The 13,294-nt window shown below is 37.9% G+C and overlaps 1 protein-coding gene across 2 annotated transcripts in view; it reads left to right on the top strand.

The window, feature by feature from the left end:
• Nucleotides 1–13,294, top strand: part of NELL2 (neural EGFL like 2) — a 324,517-nt gene that overhangs the window by 178,780 nt on the left and 132,443 nt on the right. For both annotated transcript variants that reach the window (XM_055318667.1, XM_055318666.1), the window contains one exon: nt 1,622–1,747. In XM_055318667.1, coding sequence (XP_055174642.1) covers nt 1,622–1,747 — 126 coding nt within the window. The remainder of the gene's footprint in view (nt 1–1,621; nt 1,748–13,294) is intronic.

The following is a 13,294-nucleotide window of genomic DNA, read 5'->3' as shown; positions in this document are numbered from 1 at the left end:
AGGGAAGGAAGGGTGGGATTATAGGCTGTAAAACCAAAAGAGTAAGGGGCAAGACTGGGAAGAGCTTTGTATGCTAAGAGGTTTGTAATTTATTGTGTTAACTTTCATTTAGAAGTTGAATGGAAATTTGAGCCTTTTTAACCCTCCATTTTTCCATCTGTAGAATGAGTAGTTAGCTGAAATGATTGCCAAGATCCTGTAGCTCTAAAATATAACTTTCTGGGGCCCCTAGGTGGCTCAGTCAGACAATTAAGTATCTGCCTTGGGCTTAGGTCCTGATCCTGGGTCTTGGCATCCAGCCCTGCATCTGCATCCAGCTCCCTGCTTAGTGGGGAGCCTGCTTCTCCCTCTCCTCCCTGCTTATGCTCTCTCTCACTGTCTCTCTCTCAAATAAAGAAATAAAATCTTAAAAAATATAACTTTCTCATATCAATTACTTCTTTTGATACTCTCAGGACTGGGAACATAGTTCAGGTTATATATAGGAATAGCATGACTTCTGTAATTGTAGGTCACCTGACTATCTCTTATAATTGATCCATTTATTTTAATAGTACAAATGAGAGCACTACTATTTTGTGGATTCACCACAAGGGCTTAAGAAAGCAGACTTCTGGAGGAGAAATACCATGCCTGGCCAATGCATTAAGGCCCTTCATAAAGAGTACTTCGTAATAATAAAATATTTGTAAAATAGTTTATGTTCCATGCACAGAGGTGCTGTAAAATGGGGACAGTCTTATTGTAAAAATTCTTCCCAATTAGCACTAGTGCCTATTATGGCTTACCATATGTAAGTCTTTACACTCAAAACTTGGTGTGTGAATTGCTGTGGAAGTTCTTCAGTATGTTATCTTACTGGGGCACCAGGGTGGCTCAGTGGTTGAGCGTCTGCCTTTGGCTCATTTTGTGATCCCAGGTCCTGGGATCAAGTCCCACATCAAACTCAGAGGAGCCTCTGCCTATGTCTCTGCCTCTCTTTTTGTGTCTCTCATGAATAAATAAATAAATAAAATCTTAAAAAGATATATGCTGTCTTACTACTATTTTACAGTTTCTCTCTTATATCAGGTCTCTATATTGTAATTTCATCTCTGTTCAGACACTTACTGGGGTAGCTATATCTCTATTTATAGCTCTAATAAACTACATGTTATTGGTTTCATGTCTTTAAGTGAAGGTATTCAAGTTCTGGTATATGCAAATATTTTATTTACCTTTTAGGGTCTCCCCAAGTATAGAGAATAGCCAGTGAATCAAAAAACAATATATGATAGGCTCAAAGTATGAAGATTCCAAGACTCTAAGGTAGCCAGATTTGTTTCATTTTTATCAAATGCTGGTAGATGAAGCACTGAAAATTTCTAAATATATTTAGAATGTTGCAAATTGAAATATACAGACATCTTTGAAATTCCAGCAAGAGCTGTTGGAAAAAAATGTTTATGGTTTCTGAACATCATTAGAACAACAAACATTCCTATTAAAGGAGATGTTTTGAATACTTTTAAAAAATGCTTTTCAATTAGAAATCATTGCCCTCTCCCCAACAATGAAACTTAGAGAGAAACTCTAGAATATTGGCCACTACTGACCTCTTTGCCCTCCTTTTTCTTCACAGACATTGATGAGTGTGCTGAAGGGCGCCATTACTGCCGTGAGAATACGATGTGTGTTAACACCCCAGGTTCTTTCATGTGCATCTGCAAAACTGGATACATCAGAATTGATGATTATTCATGTACAGGTAAAGAGTGACTATTTATGAAATAAAATATTCCTATGCCTGGAATTTACTTTTAAAAGTTCCTCTTAACTCTAATTTTTTGGAGAAGTATGCCATAAATATTCCCTTACAACAAAACAAATAACAAGGAAAAGCACATCTCCTTGATTTGGTAGTTAATTCTGAATCTGCTCTAAGGAAAGGAATACCTGCTTACTCTGGGTAAATTTTATACTCCCCATTAGGAAAGTAAAGAAAAACTAGAGAATCAAATTAAAATTATGCTAATTTTATACTTAAACAGTGTTTACACTCAAAACTTACGTGAATTCTATGGCAAATGTGAAAAACAACCCTTAAATAATATTTCCTTTATGTGGCAGTAGATTTTTGCATAGAAGAAGAATAACATAAATAATGTGATGTTTTCAGAAAGTTTCTTGGAGTGCTAGGAAATGGGAATATTAAAGAAAATCAGGCTCCTTCATGCCTCTGGGAAATGCAGCTGAGTACATCAAAAAAATTTTACTTACGTTTGTTTTAGGAACTATAACTCCTTACCACCCAGAGTTCTGTTCAGGGATATCTCGAATATTAGTAATGTTTAAAGTTGGTCCTGGGGTAAGATAACCTATTGACTTCATATTCTGTGAGTTCCTACCTGTAGAATATGAAAGAAAATGGTGCTAGACAAGTAGCTTGAAGCTATAGGGTTTGAGGAAATGTTGGTGTGAAGTAAGACATTTCTTTGGATTTCCTTTTTTTAAAATAGAATAATCTTAAAAATAAATAAATTTTAGGAAAACATGTAGAATCATAAAACCAGAGAACATTTAAAAATATTATTCTTGTCACTTTTTACCCTCCTGTCACTTTCTACTCTGCCTCCAACTTGATAATTTTTCTCAAATGGATGTACAAATAATACTTAGAGGTTTCCAAGGAAAGAGACTCTATAACACTCCAGTAAAAATATGAATCTATCTAATAAAAGTGTCACCTTGTGCCTTTGTACTAGAGTCCACTCTTCTAAGTTTTCATTACAGTGACCGTAATGTGTACTATTTGATATCTTGTTTATCAGTTAAAGCAAAGGGCAGGCCCTTCCTCTAAATTCAAATATAGTATTTATATAAAAACAAAATGTTGGATATAAGGAATAATGAGAAGTGACCTTCCAATCTATGGAGAATAACCAAAGATATTTTGAAAGTAGAATATGTATTTAATATAGAGTTGCCAGTGGGTTTACAAATTCTTGCTTTTTTTTTTGGTCAATTTATTCTAAACATTTCCACATAATGGGACCAATTCTGCACTTTTTCATTAGACAAAACTTAATCATATTGAGTGGTAGACTTTCTTGAAGGTGGTCTGCAGACATATTTTTCAGTGTAAAAAAAAGGATATAAACAAATCTTAACAAATACATGGAGAATAAAATACAGTTTGCTGTATTATTGGTAATAGCAATGATTCTGAGTTCCAATGTATTTGTTAACCATGACAAAAATCTTAGTAAAACTATTGCATCTCAGAGAGCTATTTCAAGATGTGCTTATTAAAAACGAGTGCTAGCAGTTTTCAAGGAGTCTGCTGATTCCTTGGCATGAAAGACTTAAAAAGCTTTCTACATTTTTATACTTCCTAGCGATCCTTTTTGTTTTTCTTATATTCATAAAAAGTGTTCAAGATTGTAAGTAAGAAAAAAAAAGATTGTAAGTAAGAATACATGACACATAATTTGGCCTACTGTTGAATGAGGAGTGTTTCTTCGGGGCAGGGTATTTTCAAGAGCTTCATTTTCATTCCAAGCCTGACTGTTGGCTGTAAATCCAAGGAATAGTTGAGCTGTCATCCCTTACAGAGAATCTCCTGCTTTGGCTTTACCTCTCTCAGTGTATTTTCCTTCCAAATAAAATCCCGCAAATTACTATTTGTTTTTGACTACTTAGGGAGGATTTTCCATTAAGATTGCAAAGTATGTAATGATATAAATGAAGTATCCCTTCATAGGAATGCCAATGAAGGCCAAGATCATTTTAAGAAAAGCTGTTCAGACCATGATTTTTGTGTCTAAAGAACCAAAGCCAAGAATTTCAATATCTGGCAGGTGATAGAATGTATTTCCTTAATGATGCACCAGCATATCCAGCTAGTACCAGTATTTCTATGCTTCCACTTAAAGAAGGATTTCTTGCACTTAAACTTTCTGTATACTATGGGTAGGTCTACAAATCTATACATAAAAGGGAATATGAGTGGATTTTATTTTGTAGTCCAAAGTCAGGCGATCTTTTATGTTAGACCATACAGGGTCAGCACATATTCAGGTCCCTGTAGAGGAAACAAATGTTTAAATTCTCCCTCTTTGAATCTATCCATCCACACTTTAATGTTAGCGTCTGTGCAAAAGGCTTCAAGAAATGCTTCCTCTAATTGGGGTTTGCCTTGCAGCCGAAGGTATCTAGGCTGTACCTTTTCAAGAGCTCCCCTAAGAACAGAGTAGGACCTTATTTCTCTGAGAAAGATTGGGATTTATTTTCGTGAATTTAGAAACAGACATCCACATACTTGCAGTAGTGGGTCCTCCAGAATAAATGTCAAGACACCACTGCAGAGCCATTCCCTGATGTTTGTGGCTGAGCTCTTGGAGTTCTACATTTGTTTTGCCTTTGGATCCTTACCCTTCCTTCCTGTTGAAGAGCCCTCTGCCATAACATCGCTGACATTTTCAGCACAGAACCCAGCAGACTGTCAAAGTTGCTTGCCCCATCTGAAAATTAATTATTCTAATTTAAAGAAGAATCTAAGAGCAATACATGTTACTTTATAGTCAAGAGCTTTGATCAATAAAAGAAGCCTTTTTTGCTTTTATAACCCTGTAGCTCTTGCATAGAAATTATGTGTGCTACAGTGTAATTACCTTCCATAGTTTGTAGAATTGCATAGTTTTTTTTTTCTTTCAGTTTCAGACAGTTTGAGTTGTATTTTCCTCATGATCATAGAATTTTGGAGATAGAAGAATTCTTAAAGATAATCTAGTCCAGTCTCCTAACTTTCACATGTGGGAAAATAGGCTCAGAGAGATTTATTGCCTTGCCTATGGCTATAGAGTTACTGAGAGGCAAAAAGGGGGCCAGAAGATAAGCTTCCTTATTCTTAGTCCTCATATTATTCACCATGTGTTTAATTGGCCACTATACAAAAATAAGTAAAGGGAAAGATTCATATTTTGTATAGAAATACATTTTTAATGTATAATGTTTAGTAATTAAACTGCTTTTCTTATAGATTGTTCTGGTTCATTAGCTGCAATTCTAAGAGGAATCTTTCCCCTATAGATCTTATAATGATAATCCCAAATCAGAATTCAGTAGAAAAAATATAAATCACCATTTTCTGGGCCTCTGACTCAATTATACAGTCACACTAATGACTCAGTGGCACAAATGATATAGCAATTTAAGCTCTTCTAAACCCATTAATATTTTTCTTCCAGTGACAGTGTTACTTATTTATTTTTCTAATTAATGCTCCATAATCTTGTTCCTTCTCGCTTTCTTTCCTATTCTCATAGAGGAAAGAATAGGTATACCTACAAGGAAAGAAACAGAATGAGAAAGAAGGAAAGAAGGAGGGAGAGAGGGCAGGGACAAGGAAGGGAGGGAAGAAAGGAGGGAGGAAGGAGGAAAAAGAGGATGGGGGAGAGAAGGGAAGGAGAAGAGTCTGGTTCACATGAGCTGAGATGTCAGAAGTCCACTCTTCACTATCTCTAATTGCAAAAGTAACTTATTTTTTATGCATAACAAAGTTTCTTGGTTACCGATTTGGCCTAATAGCTTTTTTGGTTCACTCATATAAGCATTAATTGAATTGGGCAAATCCTTTTGGTGTTTTACTGGACACCCCTTCCTGGAACTGGTGTCGTGTAATAGACAAAGAGTAAAATGTCTCTGGAAACAAAGGCAGAATCCAAGAATTGTGGAATTATCAAAGGATAACAATATTTTGAGTGAAAAGGCATTCATTTTAGAGCTTCCTGCTATATCTCTCTGCTCTGATTATTATAATTTAAAAATGGAATTCTGATTCTTTTCTGTGTGTGTGTGTGTTGATGAACTTGTGACCTTCCCACCGTCATGTAGTTCTTTAGAGTGGGAACAGGAAATTGAGAAGGACAGACTGTAGAAGGGACGGAAAAAGTCTTGCCCGCGTAGAAGAAAACTGATCCTTTGGGCAGTGGTTATCCAATGAGAGCAGTTTTGCCCCCCTACCTGACAGAGGTGTCTGCGGTGTCTGGAGATATTTTGGTTATCACAACTGTGGGGAAGGCGGCTGCTACTGGCATCTGGTGGGTAAAGACCAGACAGAGATGATACTAAACATCCTATAATATTATTCAGCTAGTTATCCTCTTGAGTAGATATCTTATTTTCCTAGGATCCTTTCAACTGGGAGCTTTTCTCCAGTTACTTTCCAACTGAGTCATTAATCTTCACACTGCTCAGGACATTCACTACAAGGTAGCTCCCCATAACAAAGAATTATATGACCCAAAATATCGATAGTGCCAAAGATGAGAAATTTAGGGTCAGCTGATTGAAATTGTAAAGGGCACACTTTTCTTTTTAACCCTTCCCTTTTCTTTTTCAAGTTTCCCTTAGACCCGGTATAGTGATGCCTTCTCTCACTTTTTGTGGTGTCTTGTGTTCTTTTACTGGCTCTTGACCTTCACAGTAAGGCCCACTGTCCCCCCATTCTTCCTCCTCTTTTCTCTTCTTAAAAACCTCATCTTAGATGAACCTAGGAGAACGGTTCTCCATAGTAAAATTTCAGGCCCAGCAGAGGGGACAGAGAGGATTTCTTAGGGAGCCCCTGAAATTACACTATCCTGATGCTTCCCCTGTATGCTTTCTGCTGACCTGACCGCTTCTGTTTCTCCAGGATCTTCTGATGCTGGCTTTGGTCCATGTTGCATATCACAGAAGGTCCAGAAAGTGTTTAAACACAGGAATTTTACTAGACACTTCATTTTTGCTGTTAAACAAAGAGCCTCCTCTGGTGTTCCCCAAGGAATTTTACTTCTGAAAGTACTTAACTTTTATAGCATTGAATACTCCTAGTGCTTACATTTTATGATCTTATTGTTATAGTTACTTCTTTTTCTCTAACATGGTCAATACTGATTTTTTTTTTTTAATCATCACTACCATCCTGTTTGTCAGGCTTGTTTAGTTGGGTGATTATGGAGAAAGAGTCGTGAATTTGATGATGATATTGTCTTCTCCATTTGTCTTTTTTACTATGAGTTCCCTAGCATTTTAAAGAGTCTTGGATACAATTGTCATGCACAGAAGGTTACAGAGAAAGATTTACTACTGTGCAACTAGAGCGAAGATTTTAAGTCAGTTGTAACCCATGCGTGCCCCTTCCTCAAATAACTGATGTGTGTATGTGTGTTTCTTTAAAATTCCCTATAAAGCAATGCTAGAAAAGGGAAGTAGCTTAAAGTTTTTAAAGAGATGATATTTTGGAAAGGCAGCAATAACATTATTCTTTTAATTTTTTAAAAGATTTTGTTTATTTATTTGAGAGAGAGAGAGAGAGCATGCACACACAAAGCGGGGTGAGGGGTAGAGGGAGAAGCAGACTCCCCACTGGACAGAGAGGTCTATATGGGCCTCGATCCCAGGACCCTGAGCCAAAGGCAGACACTTAACTGAGCTACCTAGGCGCCCACATTATTCGCTTATATTCTGCATTCCTCCAAAAAGATTTTAAGCTGGAACTGGTAATTTATTGTATGGATGGACAGTAACTTCATTATCAGCTATTTAAAAATACCTCTCGATGGATTTATCAAAATCACAAGTACAGAACAAGACAGAGAATTCACTCTGTGTATATTATGATAATTATTAGTATGTACATAGTAAAGGAAGTAAAATACTGTGGACGATGGCAGAGAGGATGGGGCGCCAGAGAAGTGCAGGTCAGAGAGAACAATGATAACAGGAAGTCAAAATATGCATATCAGCATTCACAAACACACAGAAAAAAAAACATTCTAAATAAACGAGGTTATTTTGGTTGTAAAATGCCTTCGCACTTTATCTTTAGTAAAATGCCTAGCACAGAAGAAATCTTTAATAAATGTTAGCTACTACCATCATTGTTGTTGTTCCAGTTATAATTAGACAAGCTATCCTCTTGATAAAAGGTCTTATTTCCCTGGGACCTTTTAAACTGGGCACTTTTGTCTGGTTACTTTTCAAATGAGTTATTATTTTTCAGAAAATACATAGCTTTGCTGGAACAATGCATTCAAAGTGTTCTTGTTTGTTCGACTGTACTTATTATGCAACTGTGGAAACGGGCTTAAAAAAAGAAAAAGAAGCCTTGATATAACTAAGGGGCACTTTCTAGGGAATTAGAAAACTCCTTCTGTAGGTGGATGCGTTGTACTTCCTAAGATGGGGGGTTTCCTATTGCTCTCATGAATGAGCATTAGATTGGGGTGCTCTGGGGCTGCCTACATGCATCCAAGGCCCTATGAGGATACTAATCTGCTCAGAGTATAGAATATGACCTCTAAATAATTAGTGAGTCTGCTCGGTTCTCAAGCATAGCAGATTTTATGAGCTCGGCTGCTTCTATGTGGATTTCTTTTCTAAAGAATCACAATCAGCAATCAGACAATCCTACCATCTGGCCACTAGTTGCCATGACTATTGGGAAGGACTTCTGCATTTTTATGAACAACCACTCTAAAATTTTCTTCTCCCAGAATCACCATTGGAAAATATGATAAAATTATACATTTCACGAAATATGAAAATCCGACAACTTTGGGCTTTAAGATCTAAAATATGGCCCCTAATGCTAGAAGATACCTTATTCATTTCCTGTGGTTCACTGTATCTGATTATGCTGTGTAGTTATTACCGAGAAATTTGAAAATATAAACATGATCACAAAAGCACATTAAAATACCAAGCCCCAGGACTCAAAGAATTAATAGTAAAAAGCAACTTCAAGCAAACATAATCAAGAAAACATCTCTAGGAGAGTGTGTAGTGTGGTTACCAGGAAGGGTTAATGTTTGGAAAACTTCAGGGCACGTTTAGAAAACTTGCAGAGAACAGAAGTGAGTCATGTCTGTGCAGTTAGTGAGGAGGCCAAGGCAATGTGCTTATCTCTTTTCTGAAACACATATGTGCATGCATACAATTAGCAGTCAGCTCAAAATGGAACAGGCTCAAAGGCTCAGGGAGCTGAATTGCCTTTTTAAAGATGAAAAGCTTGGAAAGGAGACTGTTCTATCTGAATCTGTCAGTGAGTGGGGGAAGCATACCAGCTCCAATATAGCAGTTTCCAGGCTCGTCAGAGTCTTTATGCAGCCTCTCAGTGCAACCATTGTATCCATGTATGACCTCCAGCCTGGCCATGGTTTGATCATCAGAGCACTCAGTGGTCGTGTCTACATGAGCTTGCCTCTGTGCAAGCTCACCTGAGCACTGAGATGATGGGAGCTGCCTCATTAGCCAGCCTCACCTGCTTTCACTTGGTTAGTAAACCCTAGTTCACCTTTGTCCCAAATAGATGTATTATTTGAGTTTTATTTTGAGATTTTTATATGAAAAGCACAGAGTTAAAAACTCACATAGGGGAATAAAAAGATTATACATGCCAGGAGTGTAATAATAGCGGTGTCTTAGCAACAGACACCTGTGGAGGACAGTATTCTCGGAGTTGAAGTTCAACAGATGCCTTTCATTTCCTTCTTTGATTGTTGGCTTTGACATGCTAGCCAGTAAGAAAGTTCAACTTTCCTTCTGCTTCCTCACTCCTCCAGTGCTCCATGGAACAGAGTTCATCCTCCGGTCCTGCTGCCGATCTAATTTTGCAATGAGTGTGTGATCTGATGACATTGCCTTGTCTTGATGCTCTTCTTTTCTCCATTGTCCAGGAGGCCTCTGCATTGTCATATTCAGTCATGGGTTTGGGCTCAGAGGGTGAGTTTCTTCTCTCAAACCCAGAGCCCTGTCTCTCCTGTGCGCTTCTGCTACAGTGAGGCAGAGCCACACTGACTGGTCAAATAGTACTTTCATCGTCTGTTGCCACCTATTTTAGTATTGGTACTTTCTTCATAAAACTTCTGATACCATATATGAGGATTCCTTTTACTCAAAGTTATTTTCTCAAAGGAGTAACATTGTATTAGTTATCTACTGCTGCATAACAAACAGCTCCAAAACCTGGCAGCTTAAAATTACACACATTTATTGCTTCACAATGTCTGTGGGTCAGGAATCTGGGTGTGGAAATGCTCCTCTGCTATGATAGCCCTCTGCTGCAGGACCTCTTATAAGGCTGTCATCAAGGTGCCCACCTGTGTGGGCTAAGGAGGGATTTTTTTCCAAGCTCATCTGTGTGATTGTTGGTGTAATCCATTCCTTACTGGCTGTTGCGTATAGATTGTCCTCCATCCTTACCATGTGGGCCTTTCCAACATGGCAGCATGCCTCATCAAAGCCAGTGAGTAACATCCTATTACTTTTGGTATTGTAAATCGGTTAGAAGCGAATCACTAGGTACAGCCCATACTAAAGGGAGGGGATTACGCAGAGGCATGAATATCAGGAGGTGAAGATTGCTGGGGCCATCTTAAAGGCTGCCTACTACAAACATTGAATATTATAGTTAACTAACCCACTTCAGCTGAATACTGATAAAAACACCAGGTTGAGAATAAAGGGAGAGAGAGAGGAGTAAAAATGTGTTGTGTAAGACTTGTGAGTAAGTGATTGTGAAAAACTCATGAGATGTCACAGATTCCTCTCAGTTTTCTTTACACCTGAACTTTGATACGGGTGTATGGTAAGGTTATTGTCCAATCTAATAGACGAAAATAGTATAAGTGAATCATTGTAGTACATTGTCATCCGTTCTGTAACAAAGAAATGTGCAGACAGCTGTGGGGAGCCCAGAAGTGACAGTGAATAATCTGGCTTTTGCCTATCTATGGGCAGCCATCACCATATGACATTTAAATTGAGGTTTTTAAAGGATGAACAGACATTTCAGGAGAGGAAGAAGTGAGAGACAACATTTCAGGATGGAGGAAGAGTAAGTACAAAAGTATAGGTTCTTGTATAATAGCAAGTTTAGTGTGAATGGAATTGTAAGAGATAAAGCCAGAAAATCCTGTAGAAAATTCTAAGACACATTGTACACTTTCCGAAACATTTCATTCAGTCTGTGCACGTTCTAATTGAGATGTATGTTGAAGAGTCAGTGCTTTATTTTTTCTTTTATGTTATTTTTTCCTTTTTTTGCCCAGAAGTTGTTTATTAAATTGATCATACTTCTAACAATCGGTGCAGACCTAGAATCAAGGTGATATGGTATTTCATTTCAAAGAAGACAGAATGCTTTGTTCGTGTTTCTGGAACTTCATGAAAGTAAATTGTCAGTGTGGCCTAATGAGAACTGATTTTAGAATTTTTCTAGAATAAAATCATAACCATTAAGTTGCTACCTGCAGCATTTTTATACAATGGATTTGCATACACAAGTCCATTAAATGTTATGAAATGCAACAGGAACAAAAGCAAGACTAAGGAAATGGCTTAGAAGTCCACAGGGCCTCTCTTGTTAGTGCATCCACTTCAAATCATAATCTCCTTAGACCCCCTCTTCCCCATGGACATTTTGTGGCATTTTAGCTTCCAGATACTAGCTCATTCATGCTTAGGTTTGAGTCCTTGTTCTGCTATCTACTAGCTGTGACCTTGAGCAACTTGTCTAACATCTTAACCTATTTCTGCATCTTTTTAAAAATTTTATTTATTTATTCATGAGACACACAGAGAGAGGCAGAGACACAGGCAGAAGGAGAAGCAGGCTCCCTGCGGGGAGCCCGATGCGGAACCCGATCCCAGGACTCAAGGATTGCACCCTGGCCTGAAGGCAGGCGCTCAACCGCTGAGCCACCCCAGGGAGCCCTATTTCTGCACCTTTAAAGTGGAATGATATAACTTACCTTACATGCTGTTTTTAGAATTAAATGAGATGATGTATGCAAAGTAATGAGTGTGACGGCTGGAACAGAGTTATAAGTTATAAGTAGGAGTTGTTATTATGTACCTATTTGTGGTAAACAGAATAGTGGCCCTCCAAAGATGTCCACATCCAAATCCCCAATATCTGCGAATATGTTACCTAACATGGCAAAAGAGACTTTGCAGACCTAATTAAGGTTAAAGACAGTGATATGAGGAGATTATCCTGTGTTATCTGGTTGGGCTCAACCTAATCACATGAGTCCTTACAAAAGAACTTTCCTGACTGTTGTCAGAGGAAGATGGGACTCTAGAAGAATGGTCAGAGAGTTACATTACTGGCTTCGAAGATGGACGTGGGACCATGAGTAGCTGGAAAAGGCAGGAAAACAGAGCCTCCAGAAAGGAATGCAGCCCTGCAGATTACTTGATTTTAGCCTGATAGACCTATGTCAGACTTCTGACCTATAGAAGTATAAAGTAATGAATTTATGTTGTTTCAAGCCACTGAGTTTAGAATGCTTTGTTATGGCAACAAAAGAAAAAAAAAAACCTAATGCACTATTATTGCTAGATAACTAGTTGAATAGTCCCCATCTATATTCTAAAATGATTCTTGGGGATCCCTGGGTGGCTCAGCGGTTTGGTGCCTGCCTTTGGCCCAGGGCACAATCCAGGAGTCTCGGGATCGAGTCCCGCATCGGGCTCCCGGCATGGAGCCTGCTTCTCCCTCCTCTTGTGTCTCTGTGAGTGTCTCTCTCTCTCTCTATGTCTATCATAAATAAATAAATAAATAAATAAATAAATAAATAAATACTTTAAAAAAATAAAATTAAAAAAAATAAAATGATTCTCACTTTACAATCTCTTTGCCAGTTGTTGAGGAGCAATAATTCAATTCTAATAATTCGAGGGTAAGTCTGGTGTTTATGGGGAGATGAAGTGATAGTCTGTTGGGAAGGTGGGGATCTAGTTCATATTTATGCCCAAATTCCTCACTTTAAAGATCGGGTTGCTTTTTTTCATATTTGGTTTTGGTGTAAAAGTTAAGGATGCTCATTATTTTTAAAACACTTTCCTAGTTGGCTTTTAATGAACACAAACACACCAACGCAAAAAAATTATGCAGAAGTAGACCATACATTTACCCCAAACATAGTAGGTCAAATGCTGATGTAGTATCTTTCTCATCTGCCTACTTTTAAAAGATTCTGAACTTAATAATATGAAGGAAGTTGGCAGACAATAATTTGGAAAGCACTGTTTTAAAAATTCATTTATAGACTGAGGTGATTGTTGAAGGATTGCTGCTGCCATAGAACCTCTGCGTGGAATGCAGGGTTGCTGAGAATGACCTTTTCATTCAAGAAGGCTCCATGACAGCAAGACTATCTCTGAGTCACAAATTAGTGACCTGTGGGCTACAGTTGGCTCTCGGGGACAATATATTTGGCTTTGGGAACATTTTAGTGGTTCAACATTTAAACAGTCAAAAGATTTC

Source organism: Nyctereutes procyonoides, unplaced genomic scaffold (assembly GCF_905146905.1).
Source record: "Nyctereutes procyonoides isolate TBG_1078 unplaced genomic scaffold, NYPRO_anot_genome, whole genome shotgun sequence".
Lineage (NCBI taxonomy): Eukaryota > Metazoa > Chordata > Mammalia > Carnivora > Canidae > Nyctereutes > Nyctereutes procyonoides.
This window is presented reverse-complemented; position numbering and strand designations above follow the sequence as displayed.